Here is a 27,629-nt window from a genome sequence, read left to right on the forward strand (position 1 = left end):
GCTGTTCGTCGACTACAGCTTAGTATTCATCACCATAATGCCCTCCGTGCTCGTCACCAACCTCGGGACCCCTGGAATTGATCACTTCCCTCCGCAACTGGATTCTGGACTTCCTGACGGGCCGACCCCAGGGCATGAGGGTAGGTAACAACACCTCCGCTATGCTGACCCTCAACACGTGGGCCCCCCAGGGGGTGTGTTCTCCATGCTCCCGTCCGGCAGGCGATACCGGTGTATCAAGGCTCAGACCAACAGACTCCTAAACAACTTCTATCCGCTGGCCATAAGACTGTTAGATGGCAAACAACTACTGCTTTCCCTCTCCTACAGACTATCCACAGTGGCTCATCCACAGGTCTCTACCCACTCAGACACACACCTTCGCTGCTCTATACAAAATTTGTATTGATTCGATTTATTAGTTCCATTACGCTGCTGGTCATTGATTATCTATTGATCTATTTATCCTGCTACTGGTCACTATTACTCCTGTTTACATGTCAGTATATATTACCATTAGTATATTATCATAAGTATTTATATATTCCTGCTACCAGTCACTTTTCAGCCCTGTTTACATGTATATTCTACTATCAGAACTTTTTTTTATGTATAAATCTACCTCAACCATTCCAGTACTACCGCACATTGAATAAGGTACTGGCACTGACCTTGTATAGACTTGCATTCTCGTGTTTCTTCAACCTGTTTCGTACTTCTTGTGTTTTTTACATTCTATTTTCTATTATTATCTATATTCTTATTATTATCAATGTATTGTCAGTGCAAAGAGCTCTCAAGTAAGAATTCCAATGTGCTGTTTTACGCCTGTTGTATTCTGCGCATGTGTCGAATAAACTTTGACACTGAAGCGACAACAACAATGAAATGGGAGTACAACACATCGAGGAGCCTAAAATGTATTTCCAATATGCTTCTCACTCAGGCAAAACTGTCAAGGCAAGGCTCATGGTACTGTAAGAGTGGAAGCTGGAGTTGATTGTCGTTGATTAGTAATGTCTGACCTGTGTCTAGCAATTCCTGTCTGTACATCCAGACCTTAGCAGTATTCTTCTCCCTTATTGGCTGAGCAGTGGCATACAGGCAGTCCAGCTCCCAAACCATACAGAGGGAGCAGCCGGACAGTATGTAGAGCAGCCAAGCTGGATGTGTACACTGGGTTATTGTGTGACTTCACTCGATGTGTATAGTTCAACTGTCAACATTCATGTAGTCCGAGTTAGGATTTTCAGAACGGTAACGAACACCAGTTTTTTTTCAAAATCTTTTTATTCCCTCTGTGAAATTTTCGTCAAAACATATCAAGAGAAATACAATTTTAAAAAACACAACAATATCAACAGTAACAAAAACAACTACAAAACTACGGTAATCTGCGACACCCACTTTTCTATCTGATTGAGGTGGGTACTCTGTGCAAGGACGTTAGTAGAGTATAAAAACAAACGTGATGGCATTAATCAGTTTCACTGAGAGCGAAGTGTCTTTTTGACTCATACACAAGGAAAACATTTTAATACAAAAGAGTAGCAGGGTGCTAAAATATGTCTGTATTGCCCTGGATGCATTTGAGGTCCCAGAGGTTTCAGTGTGGGCCTCAGGGGGAGGGGGGGGGCACTCGTAGTTACAGGTTTTATGGTAGGGTGTGGATCCAGACACACCATCCCGGTTGAAGTCTGTGGTTTTTAAAACACTGAGAACCAGCTCGTGGTTGCCTAGAGGTCAAGGGTCAATATCCTCGGGGACGACGGTGAGCATGATGTCCTCGTTCCCCCGCCGGACCACCATTCGCAGCGTGTCGTCCCTCTTGATAGAGCTGCTGACATCACTGGCCGAGGTGATTCGCTGGCTGTTGATGGTGATTATGACGTCACTCTCCTGCAGGCCACCTCTGTGGAGAGGAGAGAGGAGTTAGGAGCATGTAGCAACAAAGGAATGTGCTTTACTGATATAAAGTAGAGTACGTAAGACTCTCTAAGAAGTGCATACCATTAGGTTTCAACCCACAGAATATAAATAGACCTTCTTACATCTGTGAAGAAAGAGTTTTCCCCATTCCAAAAAAAGCTAAATGAATTTACAGAGGCAGTAACATTCTTCTTAGACACTGTGAGAAACTAAATCTGACCATAGTCTATGAAAAATCTAAGCGCCCTCGTTACCACAAATACCCATCGGACAAAAGGAAAGCTATTCATTTCCTTCAGTGGGAGACTGCTGCCTCAGCGCAAATTATTTTATGTGGCCACAAAAAAAATATACAAAGACAGTGCATTCTGTTAGGAGTGAGTAACCTAGATAGACTGCCCTATCATGCTGTTTATGTGGTCATGAAATGCTAATTCATTGTGCTACGAGGCCAGTCTATTTTTAAGACCAGAGGACAATGAACTCCAAGCAACCTTTATGGGACTAAAAGAGACTACAGCCGTCCAAATGCTTCCTATCCGAAACAGTTTTTGCTTGTAGTATGACAATTTGTAATGATTTTGTTAATTTTGGTCTTCCGCAACATTTTTTCCCGGGTGTTGGCGCACACAAAACATTTTCTCGAGGCAAGACAAAGTTCAGGAGCCGAAGCCCTGTCGTCGGTCAATGGTCAACAGTGGAAATGTGTTTGTTGTAATTCAACGATTGTTGACTCTTTTTAACGCACATTTTTTCACTTGAGAAATATTGCACCGAACATCTTAGATGTAAAATTGAACGACTAAGGTCTCCTCTGCAAAAATGTAAAAAGGAATGACAGATTTCTGACGACGGCATCTCAAGATGGACAAACAGCGCCAGCCGAACCGAAGCGTGTGGAAGCCTTTAGCCAACTACCAAAGGAGTCCTCAAATGCTCCTGTCCGAATCCAAGGTCAAGGACTTGAACTGTTGGCTCATGTTTGTACTGATTTGAGTCGGTCCACCTACTTCTGGTTCAGGTATCAGTAAACTACTACTTACGTCTCAGCTGGTGTTTTTGGGATGACCTCGATGACATATGCCCCTGAGGTAACATCAGGGAAGTCTGATGTTCTCTCCTTCAGCTCCTTTGCAAGCCTATGACCAATGAAAATAGAGAGATAAGTGTTTAAGTATTTGGAAGAATTTCATTCCCAAGATGAACCTGGCTGGCTGAAACTTACGTTGGAGTGAGAGTCATCATCCTCACACCGATGTACTTCTTCTTTGGTAATAATCTACCTAAAGAAAAGAGGATAAACACTACATAAGCATTATCAAGATGATAAACATTGAACACGTAATATGCAGGACCTGATTAAAACCATGGCTGTGAACCTTTAGATAGGTCTAGCACAATATTCGTATAGTCGTCTAACCGACAATAAGCGTACAAATAAGTACAAATAAGTTGTCTTAAAACAGGCATTTTATGAGTGGGGGGGGTTTCAACTTTATTTTCAAGTAGATAGAAATAACCCAATAGTAGTCTAAACCATTTGTTTTTTTAAACGGGGGTGTCACCAAAGCCGAGTTGTATTCATTAGGTGTTTCATAGATCATTTTCAAATGTGCACTAATTTATGACGCATTACAAGCTCAAAACCTTTTTTCAAAAAAAAAAAAAGACAATTATGACAACGCCTTTGGCAATTTAAATGACAATGAATTGTCACCTAAATATCCATAATCGTCACAGCCCTACCTTTAGACTGTCTGCCGTGGGACTCTGCCAAGAACTGACGGATCTTGTCTGAGGGGATGGCGAAGGAGATTCCTGCTGTCACCTTCAGTGTGTTGATCCCGATCACCTCTCCGTCCTGAAGACAGAAACAACACACACACACACACACACACACACACACACACACACACACACACACACAGACAGAGGTCTCTTAGTCTAGTCCCACTTTCACTCTAACAGCTCATTTAGCTCCACTGATACGTATTTAATGCCACGTTTTCAAATAAAACCTACTAAACGCTGCTTTTGAGGAAACATAGGTCTTTACTTATGTGGATAAAAACAATGGTGCTATCGCTAAATGCTGCAACGTGTAACTGCTTGCCAAGGTTTACATATGGATTCATATAGCCTTGTCTAGCCCCCTTCGGAGGCGTCTTTATTCAAATACATCCTCCAGACGTCTCATAGATTTACATGAAACATATTCTAGGAGATGCAATCCTTATCAATAACAAATGATATCTTACCAGATTGACCAGGGGTCCGCCAGAGTTCCCATACTGAAAAGGAACAGCATTCAGGTTAAAGGGCTGATCAGATGGTAGATCTACACTTCCTTCCTGTGTAATGGGGAAAATAAGGAGGAGCTACTGTTGTGCATTCCACAACTAAATGCCCTGTGCTGATATAGATCACAGCTGTGTGTGTGTGTGTGTGTGCGTGTGTGCGCGTGTGCGATGATGTGTATGTATCCCTCACGTTGATGATAGCGTCAGTCTGGATATATTCCATATCAGAGTTCCTCAGGCCCAGCTCCTTGCCTCCTCTTTGGGTGGTGCTGACGATACCTGTGGTGACCGTGTTCTGCAGGGAGAAGGGGCTGCCGATGGCCACAACGAACTCACCAGGCCTCAGGTCAGCTGAACGACCCAGCAGCAGCACCGGCAGTTTTGTCTAAACAAAGGGACACAGGACTCAGATCAGTCAAGATGTTCACATAGATTCATCCTGTGATCGTTACAAAAAAGGGGACAAGGAAAAGTAGAAATGTACTGTGCGTTCTGAACAGAAACAATGCGTACGGTATCTACGGTAACAAGACCACCCCTCTTTGGAGACACAGCTGAAGTGCCTTTGCTACATTCTGTTTGTTCATGTACAACATAAATAGCCCAGCGCCAGTTGAAATACATATGGGGGTCAACATAAAGTTCCACAAAAATCTATTGAAAGGAAGTTGTGATGCCTGAAGCTATTATGTGCCATGACGTCGGGATACTCTGCATGCTTTCTTAAAACATACCAAGGCAGTGAACTACCACTTCATCCATCTCAATGACACAATCTACAATAGACATTAACAATGCCAGGAGAACGGATTGGAGTTCTATGGTTGGATCTATGGTAGGTTGTGGCAAGGTTACACCAGACCTTCATATTAATAGGACAGGACAGGGCAGCGGGGTCAGGGAACTTTGCGATGAGGATACAGTCACAGTATATGAGGAGAGGAACCATTGCCCCCCCTCCCGACACCCTGGGCTCAGTGCTCCAGGAATCCAGACCTGATATCCAGACTTGACACAGGAATAGCAGGCCGCTCCCTGGCCGACAGCCCTAAGCACTCTACCAGATGGGCTGGAAGTCAGATAAACGAACACGGGGGTCAGGTGGATGGAATGGGACTGGGAGGAATGGCTTTTGGCACATGGTGACATGTCTGCCAATGTGTCTTTCTGCCACCCATCTGTCACACTGTCACACTTACTGGGTTACAGAGTCTAGGATTTTTTTTTTTTTTACATACACACAGTGGGATAATACTATAGTACTACTATAAGAGTACTATAATACTACTGTATATTTGTAATTGGACAGTTTTGTCTGTGTTGTTGTTACACACATACTGTAAGATACCGTACACACACAGTCATACACCATCTAGCACAGGCCATCTTAGTGAAATATTACCATACACAAGACGGGAATCTGAGTTTCCTCTGGGATCCACTGCGGAAGTGGCCTGGCCATCACTTGATCAAGATTCCACTTACTAAACATTTCCTAGTAATTCCTCAAATGAGCGTAGGGAGTCCATGAAAACAGTAGATGACAAGAAACAAAATGACAGTATTACACTTGAGATCCAGCCAGGTATAGATCCAGGACCATAGAACTCCCAAGATAATGGCACCTGAATACACGTTTGAAAAGATACAGTATCTCAGGATTTATATCTACCTCCGGAGGCAAACAACTCATGTATAGTACAGTACCTTGCGCTGTATACCTCAATCGCTCTAGTCTAGTGAGGACGAGGGCTTTGAGTGCCACTGTGTTTTCTTCAGGCAGTGAGAGACAGACTGACAGACAGGAAGTGTTTTGCAATCCACGGTGTTGTACCAGATGCATTATCAGACCACGCGTCTCCCCTCCTCCACCCCCCTTTAACCCTTCCACTCCCCTCTACCCTCCTCCATCATCCCCCTTCATCTGCTCGAGACAGCTGGCCCCCCTCCCAGTCCCAACAAGCACCCAATGCAATGAACTCAATCCACCCACACACTAGTCTAACTGTTACTGTGAAGACGTGCAGAGGCACGCCTCTCGCAAACATCCTGTAAAATACCCTCCGTGTACTGTAAGGAATTACCTTGGAAAATAAAATAATGACTGCGGTTGTGAGATGCAATTATGAAATATTTGCTAGCAAGGTGAGTGGAAGGCTACACATGATCTTTGGTTCTGTCTCAAATGACACCCTATTCCCTATAGTGCCCATAGGGCTCTGGTCAAAAGTAGTGCACTATATAGCGAATGCAGGGATGCAGGGCAGCAAAACGACTTGTCTGTCCTTGAGTATTAAATTGAGTAACAGGACCCAAGACTTATCGCTGGTGCACATTAGCATTTTTTACTAACGTTTTTTGAGCTCCCTTGTTAGTAGGGGACCTCGGTCAACTCTCAGTGACTGGGATTACATTTGCTGCTGAGTCTGATACAGTGCCAGTGTGGAATGGTGAGAGACAGGTCTGTGTGTGCCAGTGGAAATGACCAGGCTGTCAGGGGGGGGGGGGGGGAGCCATTAGTCTATGTTGCTGTCTGTTGCTGCTCAGGTGATTGACGAGGCACCTGTTGGCAAAGTGTGTGAGGTTTTGTGTGTGAGCTTGGTCTGTCAGGCCTGGACGTATTTGTGCTTGTATCTATGTGTCTGGACCTGAGCCAATGGGGACTGAACAGTCAGACCACCAACAGAGTTACTGTAGATTGATTTGCTCAGTGCTGATTAATGCTGAAATGAAATATAAAAAGACACAATTAAGCAATAAGGCACCTCGGGGGTGTGATATATGGCCAATATACCACGGCTAAGGGCTGTTCTTATGCACGATGCAATGCAGATTGCCTGGATTACAGCCCTTAGCCGTGGTATATTGGCCATATACTGTACCACAAACCCCCAAGGTGCCTTATTGCTATTATAAGCTGCTTACCAATGTAATTAGAGCAGTAAAAATAAATGTTTTGTCATACCCATGGTATACTGCCTGATATACCAGGGCTGTCAGCCAATCAGCATTCAGGGCTCGAACCACCGAGTTTATAATATACTATTAATCATAGACAACAGGACTGTGATTACCAATAAAAGCAAAGAGTGTTATACACATATAATAAATCCAGAACTGCATGTTAAATATTGTCTATCGTCAAATTGTTTGCAAACATTTTGAAAAGCAGCTTGTGTTTCCATTTGGGATGAACAACACAGTAAAGCTGTCAAAGAGCTAGTGTACAACCTGTTTTATCCCAGATTTACCAGTCTGTATTCAAGGTCAATCACACATCCTTTTGGAAAACTCATTCTGCTACTGCTACGTTCTCCTGCCAGGAAAGGGAGGACCTTACTTTTCCTCCCTTCTCATAATTCCTTCTAGCCTTGCGCACTTACATACACACGTACGCGCTCGTGTTATGGACGTCAGATTGCTTGCTTAGCGAGGACCACTTCCACCGCCAATGCGGTTCATACCTGGGTCGAACCCGGGACCTCTGCTTTGCTAACACACGTGACTGCCCTCCTTGACCACGTTCCAACGGGTTGAGCCACTCAAAAGGCCACAATCAGATGGCTCCATCTGCGACATTTCAAGCTAGCTGTGGAGTGAGCTAAGTCTGTTACACATGCAATCCATTGTCAGACTTTATCAGAGACAAATGATAAAAACTCTTCAGTTGTGGATTTATGATGTCGAAACTGGCTGTGGCAAACCACATAAAAAGTCACAAGCTATTGAGCAGCATCCAGGAGTTAGCCAGGGGCCTGAGGGGATTCACAACAAGGTGGCACAGAAAGAAGCCTGCAATGCTCCAGACACACCCCTCAAACATGCACACACACATGCACGCACGTGCACACTCTACACAATATTCTGTCTTTGCTTGCATACGGGCCAGCAGAGACTCTCTCTTTAATTCTGCTAAGGCCACAGCTGAGTGTACAGTGTTCCCACAGCCCCCCCCCCCCCCCCCCTCTCTCTCCTTGTGTGGCTCTCCAGTCTGGCAAACACCTTTTCCACTTCCTCTAGTGTAAAAAAACCTTCCTGTCCCCAGGCAGGAGCTGTTCTTCACATTGAGTCAATCATGCATGGTGAGAGAGAGAAGGCTTCCACTGAAAATAAGATTGAAGTCTGTCATAACTCTATTAGTCCACCGGACCCGTCTGTGACTGACCTGGACAAGGTGCCTAAGGGGTTACGCCGGTCTGGCTGTCTCCTGTCTGAGGAAAGACAAATGGGAAAATGGCCTAACTTTAAGAAATGGGGCAATTGGACTTGATAGTGTGTTTTCTTTCACTGGTTCCTGTCTGGCACCAACCATAGCAAGGATGAGCATCTGAAGTGATTCATCATTTCCCTCTTTCTGCCGATGGGATCTTTCCCCAAACCAACTTTCAACCGATGACAAATGCTCTCTGAGGCTGAAAAGGGGAAAAACAAACACACACACTCACACACTTACATAACCCATTCCAATAAAGGCTCATCAATTCCAGATTTTGACTAGAATGTCAATTTTCAGTCCAGGCAGATGGAAAAAGTGACTGGCTGTTCCTAGATCAGGGACAAGGTCAGTAAATCATATTCAAACACTCAAGACTCTGGGATTACGTTTTCAGGACCTGACTCTGTCTGTTCCTCTCAACTGTTTGTTGCTATGGACTTAGCAGCTCTAGACAAACTTACCATGTCACTGTTTTCTTTCTAGTTAATAAGAGACACAGCAAATCCCTCCGGACAGATGTCACTGAGGACTTAACAGTGCTACACAAAATCTCCCAGAGATTTGCAAATCGGGGAATCTTTTTCCTGAAATCTTCATGTCCCTGAAGGTGCAACAGGCCCAAAGACATCACTCAGAGCCAATTGAGAAAAACACAAGCCTGGGAATGCCAGCGTCCGGTGGAGGCATGTAATTGGGATGTCTTTCATCTCTAGAGCTTGCCTCTCTTGTGTCTAACAGACTCCACTCCAATTGAATGACACATATGTTACAAATGTCCTCTTAAGTAGAGTGCAGGCTTTAGCCTGGTTTCGAAGTCTTACCGCACGCCACAGAGAGAGGTGGATATCGGGGAATTTCCACACGAGATGGACAAGACAGAACCCCCGGAAAGAATGCAAGGATGAGACACTCCAACTGAGTGATGACTTTGTTGATGCCAGTGTCACAACTCAAAAATTCCATCTCTCTCTTTGGTACTTGTTTGATTGGCACAAATTGACGAGGTGGATGAAACCACAGGTGTGAAGAGTCTGCCTATGGGCTGGGATGGGTTGGGCCCCTTCTCTTCTCTGTGGTTTGGATTAGTCATGGTCGAATAGGAAACATGAGCTGGCGCACACCCAGAGAAAATGATTTGATGTAAACTCCCCGTCATTTATTTGGTAAATCACCAACGTTTCGGCATCACCGTGCTTTAGAATCACTGGGAGTTTATACATAGAGTGTGCAACTCTATTCTTTAAAAAAACATTTTTATAGCTTATTGGATTAGTCATGGAACATGGAAAAAGTGCAGCAGGATAAAGACAACATCTGCTGGATGGAGAGACGGTATGGTAGAGGTTTAACAGCTGTTTAGTTTACCTAAAACCGGTTTACTTTGTACATGTTTTTGATTGATTCACCATACTCCGCCATCTGTGTGGGGCTGTTGAGACGACTCGGTCTCTGTCAAGAAGATTCAACAAAGTTTCTCAACGTGGTCTTCAGACCGTATCTTAACTTGATGCCGGTAAAAATCTCTCATTGACATCAATGAATGATTGATGAAAACTCTCGTTACGTAACGCTCGCAAACTTCACGTTAGAATTCAGGCTGTCATTCTCAACAGTAGCAGTGTAACAAAGGGTTAACTTTGGCCTCAGAGTTGGACAGCATCTCTTTGCTTAATGCAGACAGTAATACGCCTCCACCTGTGAACCACATTGCACCAGGATCTTCCTCTTTACAGTACATCTGACTACTCAACGGCCTTCATATAAACAGGTCTGGTTCATTTGAGGCTATTTCAGGTGAAGATCACACCTCTTAAGGATCAGACCCTTTTTTAAAAATGTTTGCCTAAAAAAAAAATCAAACTGCCTGTGGCTCAGGACCTGAAGCAAGGATATGCATATTCTTGGTATCATTTGAAAGCAAACACTTAGAAGTTTGTGGAAATGTGAAATGAATGTAGGAGAATATAACACATTAGATATGTTCCATTATCTTTGAAATGCAAGAGAAAGGCCATAATGCAGTATTCCAGTTTAGGCGCAATTTAGCAGTGTGTGTGTGCAAAGTTTTAGACTGATCCAATGATCCATTGCATTCCTGTTAAAAATGTTGTATCATGCCTGCCAAAATGTGCCTAATTGGTTTATTGATACATTTTCATGTTCATAACTGTGCACTCTCCTCAAACAATAGCATGGCATTATTTCACTTTAATAGCCACTGTAAATTGGACAGCGCAGTTAGACTAACATTGATCCTGTAAAGGTTTTCAGAGGTTTTAAGAGGGAAATTGTAGAAGGGTCCTTTGACAGATGTGAAGCAGTGGTATACCATGTACTGCTACTGCACAGAGAGCTCAAGGCAGTTCATTCAGTAGGATGGGCAATGCCCTCCAGATGGAGGTTATGTAGCACAGTTAGGGACCTTATCCCCCTGGATGCAGGAAGCACGGCCCCAGGAAATGTTCTGTGCTGTACAGATCCGGGGAAAAGAAAAGGTCAGTTGAGGGCCCCTTCAATTATATGTTAATGTAGATGTTTGATTAATGAGCACGGTGACAATATACTCTAATGGATGCAGTTCTTTGCCATCATCCAAGCTTGATGGCATTGAGCGAATAGAATGGCCCTTTGTGCCCATAGAATCCATGTTGGACGATGACCAAATCTAGACTAGAATTTCTGCTGAACAAAGACACCGCGCAGACATGAAGAAGGGAAGGGTTTTCAAAAAGTACAAACTTTTCATGATGGCAAGAGAGCATAGTATTGGCCGAGTCGTCGTGCAGAAGACTAAGTACTAGACCACAAGGGAGATACTACAACGCAGGTCTGTTTTTGTGTGAACTGTCTTCCAATGACACAGCGCAGAAGATCACACGAACCACATACAAACCCAGCCACCACAGCAACAGAGAGCCATGGCCAGAAAAACAAAGGCTTCTCTTGTTGTGTGGACTATGATTAACCATGGCACTCTTGTAGTTTGACAGAACTGTACACAGCATTTGGAAGTGACTCATCCATAGGAATTCACTTTAGTGACATTTAAACATGGACACATTTCCCCAACCAGTGTTTATTGCAGGCTGCTTGATGTTCGTTCTTTCCTCGGGAATGAGTAACTTTGGCAAGGTAAACCTTCTGTACTGTGCTTATCTGTCCTCCATAGAGAACTTCAACAGTACGACAGCTATCAAATCTATCACGTAACAGTCTATGTACTATACACGTTTTCCCTCTGATACCAGCCTTAACTCCACTCTCCTGCCTATCCAACCTCCGTCCCACTGTGGTCACGTGATAAGATTAGTGAACTTCCTCAGCCGAGTCCCAAGGGCTATAATTATACAGTGTGCAGATAGCATCACTGAAAATATTTATGCATTTCCGGGAAAACACGTTTCATCACTCTCAATAGGCTATGCAATGGAGGACTATAATTTGTGCTAAAGAAGATCAGTCTGTTTAACACTGATGTCCAGGCTTCCTCTAATGTTCACGGAGACCGAGACATGTACAGTGATACACAGTGCCTTGTAAAAGTATTCATCCCTTTTTCCTATTTTGTTACATTACAATCTGTAATTTAAAATGATTTTTATTTGGATTTCATGTAATGGACATACACAAAATAGTCCAAATTGGTTAAGTGAAAAAAAATCAACAAATTATTTCAAAAAATGTAAGGAAATTAAAAACGGAAAAGTGGTGCGTTCATATACAGTATATTCACCCCCTTTGCTATGAAGCCCCTAAATAAGATATGGTGCAACCAATTACCTTCAGAAGTCACATGATTAATTAAATAAAGTCCACCTGTGTGCAATCTAAGTGTAACATGATCTGTCACATGATCTCAGTATATATACACCTGTTCTGAAAGGCCCCAGAGTCTGCAACACCACTAAGCAAGGGGCACCATGAAGACCAAGGAGCTCTCCAAACAGGTCAGTGACAAAGTTGTGGAGAAGTACAGATCAGGGTTGGGTTATAATTATTTTTTGAAACTTTTTTAGAAACTTTGAACATCACACAAGCACCATTTGATTTGATTTGAAAAAATGGAAAGAATATGGCACCACAACAAACCTGCCAAGAGAGGGCCGCCAACCAAAACACATGGATCAGGCAAGGAGGGCGTTAATCAGAGAGGCAACAAAGAGACTAAAGATAACCCTGAAGGAGATGCAAAGCTCCACAGCGGAGATTGGAGTATCTGTCCACAGGACCACTTTAAGCCGTTCACTCCACAGAGCTGGGCTTTATGGAAGAGTGGCCAGAAAAAAGCCATGGCTTAAAGAAAAAAACATGTTTGCCAAAAGGCATGTGGGAGACTCCCCAAACATATGGAAGAAGGTACTCTGGTCAGATGAGACTAAAATGTATATTTTTGGCCATAAAGGAAAAACACTATGTCTGGCACAAACCCAACACCTCTCATCACCTCGAGAACACCATCCCCACAGTGAAGCATGGTGGTGGCAGCATCATGATGTGGGGATGTTTTTCCTCGGCAAGGACTGGGAAACTGGTCAGAATTGAAGGAATGATGGATGGTGCTAAATACAGGAAAATTCTTGAGGGAAACCTGTTTCAGTCTTCCACAGATTTGAGACTGGGACGGAGGTTCACCTTCCAGCAGGACAATGACCCTAAGCATACTGCTAAAACAACACTTGAGTGGTTTAAAGGGAAACATTTAAATGTCTTGGAAGGGCCTAGTGAAAGCCCAGACCTCTATCCAATTGAGAATCGGTGGTATGACTTAAAGATTGCTGTACACCAGCAGGAACCCATCTAACTTGAAGGAGCTGGAGCAGTTTTGCCTTGAAGAATGGGCAAAAATCCCAGTGGCTAGATGTGCCAAGCTTATAGAGTCATACCCCAAGAGACTTGCAGCTGTAATTGCTGCAAAAGGTGGCTCTACAAAGTATTCAATTTGGGGGGGTGAATAGTTACGCATGCTCAAGTTTTCCAATTGTTTTGTTTCACAAGAAAAAATATTTTGCATCTTCAAAGTGGTAGGCATGTTGTGTAAATCAAATGATACAACCCCCCCCCAAAAATCGTTTTAATTCCAGGTTGTAAGGCAACAAAATAGCAAAAAATGCAGAGGGGGGGGGGGGGGGGGGGGGGGGGTGAATAATTTCACAATGCACTGTATTCCAGGCAATCCATTTAAATATAATACAGTAACAGCAAAACCTAGTTCCATCTAGGGTTATTAAAGTCAAGACAAGAGAGAGGTCCAGCTTTCTGTTTGCAGAAGGTAGTGGGTAGAACACTGGCGATTAGCACCGCCATGACCCAAATCCACTCAGCCATTTAGTCCGTCAGTCACTAAGCAAGAGACACAGAGAAACATCGTCATGTCCTTGTTGCCAACAGGAGACCATTTCTCTTTACTGCCTGTCCATTAACGTCGCCGAAGCTTGCGCAGACTCATCCTCTGACGTGATGGAAAGAGGAGCAGCGAGCAAAACAAAGGCACACGCAGATACCCGCCCAGCAGGGTGCGTCTGTGTGGCTCCGGCGTCGCTTTAAGGACGATCTGCAGGCTAGCTACCACCGTGGCCCAAGTGGACACAGACCTACAACCGCCATTACACCAAACGCCATTACCTCTTTCCAACCTCGTGCTCCAGGACAGGGTCAGGGAGTTTGGTCACTTCGTCTGGAAGGGGTCAGTCAGTCCTTGGGTTCTCTCCTAATGGTTCTTTCTGTGTTTATGGTGGGGTTATTACAGTGTAATTGTCATTTAATGACTTTCAACAATTTAGGTCTCTAAGGGTCAGATGATATCTGGAACTTACAGGCCTCCAGAACTAATACTGTACGATATGTTAACTGAGAACAGTGGAACAGTTCCTAACTATTAAAGAGACTTGAAGTCATTATGGGAGAAGAAAAACACACTGTCCATGCTCAGACTTTATCAAACACACATGATGAAGAAAAAAAACTGTCAGAAGTGGATTTATGATGTTGAAACTTGCAGTTGCCACATAAAAAGTGACAAGCTATCAAGCAGCATCCAGGAATAAGCCAGAGGCCTGAGAGGATTGACAGCAAGGTGGCACAGAAAGAAGCCTGCCATGCTCCGGACACACCCCCCACACATGCACATGCACGCACGTGTAACACATGGGGATGTGTGAAACTTACTCTTCAGCCTGAAGTGTTTTCCGCCAGCAAATAGCTAGCTTTTCATGTGGTGCTGACTGGTAATAGACTTCAGGAGGGTGGTAGCGTGTGCTGGCAAGGCTAAAAACAGTCAATTACATCTAAATCATAGCACGAAAAGACCCTCCTGCTCGTGAACGTTTTTCACCGTTTTTACAATGAATAATGTTCATTGCTGAGGCGCCCTATATCAACAATACCGCCATGCAAATATATTAAACCTGGCCTGCTCCAAGAATGTTATGAAGACCATTTTTTCATGCAGGAATTTGTCGGCCATAAATAAATTAATCCAGTCTGTGTTGGCAGATGAAAGACTATCTAAAAAATACTTGTGTTATTTGTCTACTCCGTTCACAGCCGCTCTTAACCTCTCCATTGCATTCCTGTTCTCTGGCGCCATCTCAGAGAAAGAGATAGAGAGGGCAAGTGCGGGAGCGAGATCAAGATGGTGAGCTAGATAGGGAAGGAGGGAGTTAAAGAGAGAGAAAAGCGAGGTAAACAGAAGAGCTTGTAAAAAAAGTACAGAATAAGCACCAGTGCATTCAGAGATGGCTGGAGAAGAGAGGCATCGAGAGAGGTAACAGGCCTTACCGGGGTGTCGATCTTGATGAGGGCAATGTCTGCCTTCTCGTCCACGTCTGTGATCTTGGCGTCGAAGGTGGCGCCACTCTTCAGCTCCACCTTCACCCGGTGCTTATTGGCCACCACGTGGGCGTTGGTCACAATCAAGCCGTCCTCCGACACCACGAAGCCAGAGCCGCTGGCCACCGCCACCTCACGCTTAGAGAACACCATCCTGGGGAGAGGACAGACAGGAGACAGAGTGTGAGACAGGAGGACAGAGGGTGAGACAGGGAGCCAGCGGGTGAGACAGGGAAACAGGGAAGCATTATTGATCTGTTTGCACCTAAAACACGTACAAGTAGAAGAACTGTTCTGCAAAATGTGTAAGTCCACATGTTCATGAGGAGGCCACATGCTACTACTGCCAAACATACACCGGGATTTTGCTCATGGCAATTCCTCTTGAAGATCACTTGAACAAATGACCCGATGATGTGTTTATTAACAGGAGAGCTGGGGAGCATGTTTGTCTCCTTATGGCTACAACAGGATCCACTTTGTCAGGCTGACAACTATGTTAACAGCTGTGCAAGATCTGGCCTGACATCTACAGTACTAAATATAGGTATTTATTTGTCTAACACTCCCTCCACCGCAATATAATTGATTAGGGTAGTGGTTGGTAACTTTGTTGTCATAAGTTTTACTGGGAAAAACAGCATCGGATACCTGAGCCCGTATTCACAAAGTGTCTCAGAGTATAGCAGTGCTGATATAGGATCAGTTGTGACTTTTAAATTATAATGAATAAGATACGGAGGACCTAATCCTTGATCAGCATTCGAACTTGGAGACGCTTTATGAATATGGCCCAGATACCTGTAAATCTACTGTGGTCAGTGTGTGCGCGTGTGTGTCGGTGTGTGTGTGTGTGTGTGTGTGTGCGCGTGTGTGTCGGTGTGTGTGTGTGTGTGTGCGCGCGCGCGTGTAGGTGTGTGTGTGTGTGTGTATGTGTAGAGGGGAGGTCCTTACTTGCGGTACAGTTCAATATGAACCACAGCGGGAGCGATCTCTTCCACCACATCAGCGATGAAGTTATATCTGTGGCGCAGACTGTCTGGATTCTCCTGTCCTGGAAAACATTCCAGAAACACACTATTAATATAACATCAAATACATGCAGGGGTATTAGTTCAGGGTTATACCATGTTGCCTCAAGCCCTGATATTAGAGGGTATCTCATTTCTGGGGGGAAATGATTATTTTGGCTTGGACTGGACCAGTCTACTCTATCTGTATAAAATGTTTGTTCAAAGTCTGAGCACTAAACTATATATACATATACATACACAGTTCATTCAGAAAGTATTTAGACCCCTTAACCTTTTCCACATTGTGTTATGTTACAGCCTCATTCTAAAATGTATTAAATACATTTTCCTCATCAATCTACACACAATACCCCATAATGACAAAGCGAAAACAGGTTTTTATAAATGTTTGCACATTTATAAAAAAAAATATATATATATAGAAATACTTTATTTACATAAGTATTCAGACCCTTTGCTATGAGGCTCGAAATTGAGCTCAGGTGCATCCTGTTTCCATTGATCATCCTTGAGATGTTTCTCCAACTTGATTGGAGTCCACCTGTGGTAAATTCAATAGATTGGACATGATTTGGAAAGGCACACACCTGAGGATTGTGTTGAGGCACCGATCTGGGGAAGAATACCAAAACATTTTTGCAGCATTGAATATCCCCAAGAATACAGTGGCCTCCATCATTCTTAAATGGAATAAGTTTGGAACCACCAAGACTCTCCATAGAGCTGGCCGCTCGGTCAAACTGAGCAATCAGAGGAGAAGGGCCTTGGTCAGGGAGGTGACCAAGAACCCGATGGTCACTCTGACAGAGCTCTAGAGTTCCTATGTGGAGATGGGAGAATCTTCCAGAAGGACAACCATCTCTGCAGCACTCCACCAATCAGGCCAATATGGTAGAGTGGCCCGACAGAAACCATTCTTCAGTAAAAGGAACATGACAGCCTGCTTGGAGTTTGCCAAAAGGCACCTAAAGGACTCTCAGACCATGAGAAACAAGATTCTCTGATCTGATGAAACCAAGATTGAACACTTTGGCCTGAATGCCAAGCGTCACATCTGCAGGAAACCTGGCATCATCCCTACTGTGTCACGCCCTGGTCTAAGTATTTTGTGTTTTTCTTAATGTATTGGGTCAGGCCAGGGTGTGGCATGGGTTTTTGTATGTGGTGTGTATGTATAGGGATTGTAGCTAGTGGGGTGTTCTAGCTAAGTCTATGGCTGTCTGAAGTGGTTCTCAATCAGAGGCAGGTGTTTATCGTTGTCTCTGATTGGGAACCATATTTAGGCAGCCATATTCTTTGAGTTTGTCGTGGGTGATTGTCCTTAGTGTCCTGATGTCCTTGTTCGGAGTTAGTTTACACAAGTATAGGCTGTTTCGGTTTTCGTTCATTACGTTTATTGTTTTGTAGTGTTTGTATTTTGTTTCGTTTGTTAAATAAACATGGATCGCAATCTACACACTGCATTTTGGTCCGACTCTTCTTCTCACCTAGAAAACCGTTACATACTGTGAAGCATGGTGGTGGCAGCATCATGTTGTGGGGATGTTTTTCAGTGGCAGGGACTGGGAGACTAGCCAGGATCAAGAGAAAGATGAACGGAGCAAAGTACAGAGAGATCTGTGATGAAAAGCTTGCTCCAGAGCACCCAGGACCTCAGACATGAGCGATCAGACATGGACTTTCAAACAGGACAACGACCCTAAGCACAGCGCCAAGACAACTCAGGAATGGCTTCGGGACAAGTCTCCGAATGTCCTTGAGTGTTCCAGCCAGAGCCTGGACTTGAACCCGATCGAACATCTCTGGAGAAACTTGAAAATAGCTGTGCAGCGACACTCCCCATCCAACCTGACAGAGCTTGAGAGGATCTGCAGAGAAGAATGTGAGAAACTCCCCAAATACAGGTGTGCCAACTTTGTAGCGTCATACCCAAGAAGTCTCGAGACTGTAATCGCTGACAAAGGTGCTTCAACAAAGTACTGAGTAAAGGGTCTGAAATTTGACATTTCAGTTTTACATTTTTTATACATTTGCAAGAAATTCTAAAAACCTGTTTTTGCTTTGTCATTATGGGGTATTGTGTGTAAATTGATGAGGAAAAAACACTATTTTTAGAATAAGGCTGTAATGTAAGACAATGTGGAAAAAGTCAAGACATATGAATACTTTCTATATATATATATATATATATATATATGAGAGAGCCAGTCAAAAGCTTGGACACACCTGCTCATTCAAGGGTTTTTCTTTATTTTAACTATTTTCTACATTGTAGAATAATAGTGAATACATCTAAACTATGAAATAACACATATGGAATCAAGTAGTAACCAAAAAAAGTGTTAAACAAATCAAAACATATTTTATATTATGGATTTTTTAAAGTAGCCACCATTTTCCTTGATGCAGCTTTGCACACTCTTGGCATTCTCTCAGCCAGTCACCTGGAAGTCACCTGGAATGCATTTCAATTAACAGGTGTGTTAATTGTTAATTAACAGGTCTTGTTAAAAGTTAATTTGTGGAATTTCTTTCCTTCTTAATGCATTTTAGTCAATCAGTTGCGTTGTGACAAGGTAGGGGTGGTATACAGAAGACAACCCTATTTGGTAAAAGACCAAGTCCATATTATGGCAAGAACAGCTTAAATAAGCAATGAGAAAAGACAGTACATCATGAATTGAAGACATGAAGGTCAGTTAATCTGGAACATTTTTAAAAAAATCTTGGAGTTCAGTCACAAAAACCATCAAGCGCTATGATGTAAATGGATCTTATGAGGACCGCCACAGGAAAGGAAGACCCAGAGTTACCTCGGCTGCAGAGGATAAATTCATTAGAGTTAGCTGCACCTCAGATTTCAGCCCAAATATATGCTTCACAGAGGTCAATTAACAGACACATGTCAACATCAACTGTTCAGAGGAGACTGCGTGAATCAGGCCTTCATGGTCAAATTGCTGCAAAGAAACCATCACTAAAGGACACCAATAAGAAGAAGAGACTTGCTTGGGCCAAGAAACATGAGCAATGGACATTACACCGGTGGAAATCTGTTGTTTGGTCTAATGAGTCTAAATTTGAGATTTTTGTTCCAACTGCTGTGTCTTTATGAGATGCAGAGTAGGTGAACGGAGTCTCTCTGCATGTGTGGTTCCCACCATGAAGCATGGAGGAGGAGGTGTGATGGTGAGGGGGTGCTTTGCTGGTGACAGTGTCTGTGATTTATTTAGAATTCAAGGTTTGGGATGAGTTGGACCACAGAGTGAAGGAAAATCAGCCAAGTGCTCAGCATATGTGGGAACTCCTTCAAGACTGTTGGAAAATAATTCCAGGTAAAGCTGGTTGAGAGAATACCAAGCGTGTGCAGAGCTGCATCAAGGCAAAAGGTGGCTACTTTAAAGAATCTAGAATATAAAATATATTTTGATTTGTTTAACACTTTTTTGGTTACTACATGATTCCATGTGTTATTTCATAGTTTTGATGTCTTCACTATTATTCAACAATGAAAAACCCTTGAATGAGTGGTGTGTCCAAACCTTTGACTGGTACTGTCGAAACAGTTGTAGTCGGAAGTTTTACACACACCTTCGCCAAATACATTTATACTCAGTTTCTCAATTCCTGACATTTAATCCAAGTAAAAATTCCCTGTCTTAGTTCAGTTAGGATCAACACTTTATTATAAGAATGTGAAATGATTTATTTCAGCTTTTATTTCTTTCATCACATTCCCAGTGGGTCAGAAGTTTACATACACTCAATTAGTATTTGGTGGCATTGCCTTTAAATTGTTTAACTTGGGTCAAACGTTTCAGGTAGCCTTCCACAAGCTTCCCACAATAAGTTGGGGGAATTTTTGCCCATTCCTCCAGAGAGAGCTGGTGTAACTGGGTCAGGTTTGTAGGCCTCCTTGCTCGCACACGCTTTTTCAGTTCTGCCCACAAATGTTCTATTGGACTGAGGTCAGGGCTTTGTGATGGCCGCTCCAATAGCTTGACTTTGTTGCCCTTAAGCCATGTCTTGAGATGTTGCTTCAATATATCCACATCATTTCCTACCTCATGATGCCATCTATTTTGTGAAGTACACCAGTCCATCCTGCAGCAAAGCACCCCCACAACATGATGCTGCCACCCCCGTGCTTCACGGTTGGGATGGTGTTCTTCGGCTTGCAAGCCTCCCCCTTTTTCCTCCAAACATAACGAAGGTCATTATGGCCAAACAGTTTCACCAGACCAGAGGACATTTCTCCAAATGTACGATCTTTGTCCCCATGTGCAGTTGCAAACTGTAGTCAGACTTTTTTATGGCGGTTCTGGAGCAGTGGCTTCCTCCTTGCTGAGCGGCCTTTCAGGTTATGTCGATATAGGACTCGTTTTACTGTGGATATAGATACTTTTGTACCTGTTTCCTCCAGCATCTTCCCAAGGTCCTTTGCTGTTGTTCTAGGATTGATTTGCACTTTTCGCACCAATGTACGTTAATCTCTAGAAGACAGAAACGTCTCCTTCCTGAGCGGTATGATGGCTGCGTGGTCCCATGGTGTTTATGCTTGCGTACATAATATTTTTGTACAGATGAATGTGGTACCTTCAGGCGTTTGGAAATTGCTCCCAAGGATGAACCAGACTTTTGGAGGTCTACAATTGTTTTTCTGAAGTCTTGGCTGATTTCTTTTGATTTTCCCAAGATGTCAAGCAAAGAGGCACTGAGTTTGAAGGTAGGCCTTGAAATACATTCACAGGTACACCTCCAATTGACTCAAATGATGTCAAACCCATTTTCTGGAATTTTTCAAGCTGTTTAAAGCCACAGTCAATTTAGTGTAAACTTCTGACCCACTGGAATTGTGATACAGTGAATTATAAGTGAAATAATCTGTCTGGAAACAATTGTTGAAAAATTACTTGTGTCATGCACAAAATAGATGTCCTAACCGACTTGCCAAAACTATAATTTGTTAACAAGAAATTTGTGGAGTGGTTGAAAAACTAGTTTTAGTGACTCTAACCGAAGTGTATGTAAACTTCCAACTTCAACTGTATATCCAATATTGTATACTCTACAATATGTAAGAGATAATCAGAGGCTATGCGTTCTCTGGAAAATAATGAATTAAGTGGGAGGTGTGTTCCACGACGCGCTAGTGGAGTGGAACTGACCTTCCACGGAGTTGCATTATTTTCAAGAGAACACACAGAGCCCCGCTAAAAATGTGTTCAACATCCACTAAAGTAGGTAGCAAGTTTACTAGATAGATACAGTACCATGGCACCATGGTAACCAAACAAACAGACTTGATATTTTAGCTAACCAAACCATCAGTCCTGGCTTGCCATTGTGAAAATCGAATTCAGCCAATTATGTTTTCAATTTTAATTTAGCATCTTTAAAGTAGCTCAAAGATAGAATATGTAGGAATGAACTATAGCCATTGAATTATACCATGCAAATATATTGTGCGTTATCGGGAAATAATGCACGCTCTAAAATGCCTTTCAAGCCAACAAGTATTCAGCAATGCCATGGTATAAACTTTTATAAACAACCGTTAAGAGCGCATTTGGCCTCCGATCATCACTATACTGTATAAACAACTCTATTGATAACATCCACAAGGGTGGTGTGAGGGACAGAATCCAGATCAACCTGAAAGAGGGAAATTGGAAGATCCGCTTTGAGGCTCGATATTGTACAGCATGGTCAGTCTTCTGATCTCCTCACCGAGCTTATAAAACTCAGGAAGTGACTCAAATCTGAACTTGTATAACCGAAACACTTTATTTTAACTTGCGCAACTTTGGTTAGGGAACAGATGCAGTGCGTGCAAAAACATCTGCAATTACCCCTTTTCCTTTGGTTATTCATCTCTTCCACTTAGATCTGTGTCGGTCCAGTTAACGAATATCTCTAGGCCTATACTCCATTTCCTCTTTCTAATAAATAGCACCTTTCCAACCCACCTCGCAAACTGATGAAAGAGTTCTTTTAAAACCCCTATTTGGTGTGGTTTGGTCTCACACAACCTATGATAGGCTAAACATAATGCACTGCAGATGGGCTGAACTGAGCTCCCCCAATCACACCCAACCACAACAACAGGGACAGTCACACGGACACCTGCACTCTTAGAAAAAAAGGGTTACAAAAGGGTTCCTTGGGCTGTAACCATATGAGAATCCTTTTTTGGTTCCAGGGAGAAGCCTTTTGGATTCCATGTAGAACCCTCTGTGGAAAGGGTCCTACAAGGAACCCAAAACGGTTCTACCTGGAACCAAAAAGGGTTCTCTTATGGGGACAGCCAAAGATCTCTTTCAGGTTTTAAATAGCACTAGATAGTGCCAGACACAGGGCTGGATGGTGCGTAGACATTCTCCTTGCTCTGCACTGTGGTGTATTAGCTTCTGGCTACATGGTGTCGATCCAACAGGTCCTAACAGCTCCATTAATATTATCTCAGTCTAAGGAGTTTCACAGACCTAAAAAAAATCCCTCGACCCGACCTGCAGATCGAGACATGCACTCTGGCATGCCATGTAAAACGGCCTTTAATCAAATCACATGAAAATACCTCCGATTTGATAAAAGATCAAAGAATATGCTGTAAATGGAGGACTTTCTTAATCACTAACAGTCACACCATCTCTTTGGTGCACTGAATGCCTACAGCATGATTGAACAGAGACACACAGGCAGGTTGGGAAATAGATACACAGAAGTAGTATTGTGGCATGTTATTTTGACTCCAGTTAGCTAAACCTAATGGAATTATTATCCAAGATAAACATATTTTCTGGATGATATGCGAGAGGAATCAGAAAACTCTTGACACACACGCAAAAACACACACACACACACACAAACAAATTGTATCACGCAGTTTCTCTGCCTAGCAGGTCTCTTGAATATAGGGCATGGCCAGTCTATTCTTGCCCACTGAAGTGCCCATCAGTTATACTGTATGACACTGACACTTGGCTTGGCTGGCTGTCTGGCCTCATGGGTCCCTCTCATATCACACTCTCTGAGTGAAGTGAGAACATAGAAAGACAGAGGCTGGCAGGAAGTGCAATTGTAATGACCTAATACTGCAGATATGGTCTAAGACAACTGTGTGGAATAAATCTACCTCAACAAGTTATTTTTCCTTTCCAACTGTTTGCATGGTTGAGGGATTTCTTGCAGAATCTGTGAGTCTATTGAAATACTACCACGTTTCGCAAAAGATCAAAACCTCTGCTGGGCTAACTTTGTGCCCTTGTCCTTGAAACAATGCTTGTCAATCAAGCAATAACCCATCCATCTCTGCCCATTCATGTGACCTGCGTGTCCATGCCTGCACATGGGCATTCTTGTCAAGAATCCACTGTTATTCCCATGGTGCTCTTGACATCAGTGGTTCATACGTTTTTCCATGCGGAAGCCGCCCCTCTCCTCACTCTACTGAACGCACTGGGTAGCAGGCTGCATTTCAGTCTGGACCCTCTGACTACCTTCAGCTCTTCAGAGTCTGGGCGATGGTCTTTCACTGTCAGATGGTCTGTCACAGCGATCTCCATCGTGTCACTCAAACAGAGGACAGAGCATCGTCAAGAGAAATGAATAAAGAGGTATTAACAAAGTATTAGTTAACTTAGCTACCAATTAAATAAGACAAACAAAACCAATTTGATTTGAACCAACTAAATCTGTTGTGTACAAAACATGTTATGGTAGGAGATTTTATTCACATTTCTTTCCATTCAAAAGGTATTAAGTCACCAGCCCAGTGAATGTTCTACCTACAGTGTTTCGTTGATCTTGTATCCATGTCTGTCAGTCACACGTACTGTATATGCGAAACGAGTCACCTCATGAAGAAATGGGTTGACAAAACATGGCTCTATGACTGTAGAATTTGACCTAGATCTGGATCCATCTGGTAGAAGTTATACGATCTACTGACTCCATGAGGACCAGATGCTATGACATCACAGGTGGAAGCAGCTTGTGACTCAGAGACCTTCCAGATCTTTGGCTTGGCTGAAACTCTTGGAGACCTCACTCAGCTCTGAGTGGTCCTGTGCTCGGTTATTGAGTGAAACAGCTATTTTTGGGGTGGTGAGGTAAACTCATATCAAGGTAAGCCAGTCCTCTGACCTGAAGGGGGAAACAGAGTCCCAGAATCTGGGACAGAGTTTTGTGTTCAAAAGTTAGGAGAGGGAGGAGAAGGAGGAGGAAGAGGTTGAAAAGAAGGGGGAGGAGGAGGGAGTGAAGAGAGCAGGAGTTGGATACTCAAATGTTCAGACAGGAGCTAAACTGAGCTGAGATTTCACCTTCCTGTGCTCTGTAGTCTGTCTAATCTGATAGGGCTCAAGTAACAGAGGTTCCACTGTAGCAGAAAACGAACTGCTGTCACGCCCTGGCCATAGAGAGGCTTTTATTCTCTATTTTGGTTAGGCCAGGGTGTGACTAGGGTGGGCATTCTATGTTCCTTTTTCTATGTTTTTGTATTTCTTTGTTTTTGGCCGGGTATGGTTCTCAATCAGGGAGAGCTGTCTATCGTTGTCTCTGATTGAGAACCATACTGAGGTAGCTCTTTCCCACTGTTAGTTATGGGTGGTAATTTTCTGTTTAGGGTGTTTTGCACCTGACGGAGCTGTTTCGGTTGTTCCTTTGTTGTTTTGATTATTCAGTGTTCAGTTAAATAAAAATGACGAACACGTACCACGCTGCACCTTGGTCCTCACCTTCTTCTAATGAATACTGTTACAACTGCCACAAAATGATCTAGGTGTGAATGGTGTGTTCACAGCTGTGTGTGTGTTTTCGATATACAGTGCCTTGCGAAAGTATTCGGCCCCCTTGAACTTTGCGACCTTTTGCCACATTTCAGGCTTCAAACATAAAGATATAAAACTGTATTTTTTTGTGAGGAATCAACAACAAGTGGGACACAATCATGAAGTGGAACGACATTTATTGGATATTTCAAACTTTTTTAACAAATCAAAAACTGAAAAATTGGGCGTGCAAAAGTATTCAGCCCCCTTAAGTTAATACTTTGTAGCGCCACCTTTTGCTGCGATTACAGCTGTAAGTCGCTTGGGGTATGCCTCTATCAGTTTTGCACATCGAGAGACTGAAATGTTTTCCCATTCCTCCTTGCAAAACAGCTCGAGCTCAGTGAGGTTGGATGGAGAGCATTTGTGAACAGCAGTTTTCAGTTCTTTCCACAGATTCTCGATTGGATTCAGGTCTGGACTTTGACTTGGCCCCAGAGTGATCATGGGCCTCTTGGCTGCATCTCTGATCAGTCTTCTCCTTGTATGAGCTGAAAGTTTAGAGGGACGGCCAGGTCTTGGTAGATTTGCAGTGGTGTGATACTCCTTCCATTTCAATATTATCGCTTGCACAGTGCTCCTTGGGATGTTTAAAGCTTGGGAAATCTTTTTGTATCCAAATCCGGTTTTAAACTTCTTCACAACAGTATCTCGGACCTGCCTGGTGTGTTCCTTGTTCTTCATGATGCGCTTTTAACGGACCTCTGAGACTATCACAGTGCAGGTGCATTTATACGGAGACTTGATTACACACAGGTGGATTGTATTTATCATCATTAGTCATTTAGGTCAACATTGGATCATTCAGAGATCCTCACTGAACTTCTGGAGAGAGTTTGCTGCACTAAAAGTAAAGGGGCTGAATAATTTTGCACGCCCAATTTTTCAGTTTTTGATTTGTTAAAAAAGTTTGAAATATCCAATAAATGTCGTTCCACTTCATGATTGTGTCCCACTTGTTGTTGATTCTTCACAAAAAAAATACAGTTTTATATCTTTATGTTTGAAGCCTGAAATGTGGCAAAAGGTCGCAAAGTTCAAGGGGGCCGAATACTTTCGCAAGGCACTGTATATATACACCAAGGCCAAGCATCACAACTATACACATCGGCAGAAAGCCAGAATTGATTTACACTGCATACGCCAAGTTCCCAAGAAAGTCTGATTTCAACAGGTTTTGACCCTGTATTAATATAATAAAATGTGACTTTGGAATGAAAGACCTCTGGCATAAGATGCACTAAACTGAAGTACTGAAGTGCTGAGAGCTGATGTTTGCAGCCAGCTTTGTGCCAACTCAGATCAAACTGTCTGCATGTGGAGCCATGAAGGCACACCACTGAAATGTCAATCCAACTGCATTAAAAGGTATTATTAACTAACAACTTAAGATATTTTTTAGACATGATATCATTAACATCACTTATCTCCTTGTGAAAAACATTTAAAGACACTAAAGCTCTGTCTAGTTTGACTGGTAGGCTACGGTTAAATGTCTTGGGTATGATTGTGATACATTCTGACAAACTGGCTCTACCACTGGGTCCAAAATGCTCTACACCACAGTAAAACAGTTCCCTTTGAACCTTCATATTTACAGTCATTTCATTTCTTTGCAACATATTATTTAGGGAGCATAATTTACCGCAGACCAATTCACTGGATAATATCATCTCCATTTGGTTTAGGCCTACACCTTCTACACATTATGGTTTTACGCACAACATCGTGCATGCTTGCTGATGGGTCTACCATAACAGAGTGATTTTGATACATTATGTTGAATTCCAACATGGACACATACCTTTGCCACAGGTTCCTCTCTGTATGAAGATGACCGGTGGCTGCTGAAGCTTCAGAGCCCGGTTACTCAATCTCTTCAGTTCGCAGATGTTTCGATAGGACACCCCGTCACTGCCGCACACCGGGTCCGCACCTTTGCAGACGCATACACCGTTTTTGCCCCGACGCCTTACTGTGGCGGACACCCCAATTCCGTCCGATATCGAGCAGTCCATGCCCTCTCCGCACTCCGGGTCCCCTAGTCTCCCCGTGCCGCCGCATACCTCACCTTCTCCGTGCGCACAGACCGGACAGCAGTCGCATTGGTCAAGGATGTCGCCGGCCATACAGTCCGCAGGGATCGGGGGACATAGAAATTTGTCACATTTATCTGGACAGCCGATGACATATCGCTTGGCTCTTGACTCGCAAACTAAAGGAGCAAGAAGTAAAGTTGCGCAGAAGACGGACCAAAACATTGTTAAATATTAAAGTATCTAAAAATGTACAAAGTTGCCACAAAACTACTCTTTAAACTTTACGACTTTCTACAAAAAATATGTTTGATCTGCATAAATAAACGTAACATACATTTGCAAATAAATGTCAGACGCTTTTCACTAAATTAAGCTGTGTTGGTCTGCTGCTCTCAGTCAACAAAGATGCTCTAACTCCCTCTGTGAGGCTGCTTATGTGAGCTTCCAGAGTTTAT

General features: G+C 43.2%; 1 protein-coding gene across 2 annotated transcripts; it reads right to left on the reverse strand.

Annotated features, from left to right (window-relative positions):
* Nucleotides 1–1,271: 1,271 nt before the first annotated feature.
* LOC139376543 (serine protease HTRA1B-like) lies at nt 1,272–27,629 on the reverse strand. 2 transcript variants are annotated; one of them, XM_071119251.1, is made up of 9 exons: nt 26,940–27,629; nt 16,228–16,327; nt 15,223–15,427; nt 4,420–4,614; nt 4,188–4,220; nt 3,676–3,790; nt 3,155–3,212; nt 2,973–3,068; nt 1,272–1,912 (listed from the first exon to the last, which is right to left on the reverse strand). In XM_071119251.1, exons 1-9 carry the CDS (start codon nt 27,394–27,396, stop codon nt 1,744–1,746), a joined length of 1,428 nt encoding a protein of 475 aa, XP_070975352.1. In that variant the 5' UTR covers nt 27,397–27,629; the 3' UTR covers nt 1,272–1,743. The 2 variants fall into 2 exon arrangements, with proteins under 2 accessions (XP_070975352.1, XP_070975351.1); XM_071119250.1 differs by having other exon boundaries at nt 4,188–4,280; nt 26,940–27,604.

Source organism: Oncorhynchus clarkii, chromosome 20, assembly GCF_045791955.1.
Source record: "Oncorhynchus clarkii lewisi isolate Uvic-CL-2024 chromosome 20, UVic_Ocla_1.0, whole genome shotgun sequence".
Lineage (NCBI taxonomy): Eukaryota > Metazoa > Chordata > Actinopteri > Salmoniformes > Salmonidae > Oncorhynchus > Oncorhynchus clarkii.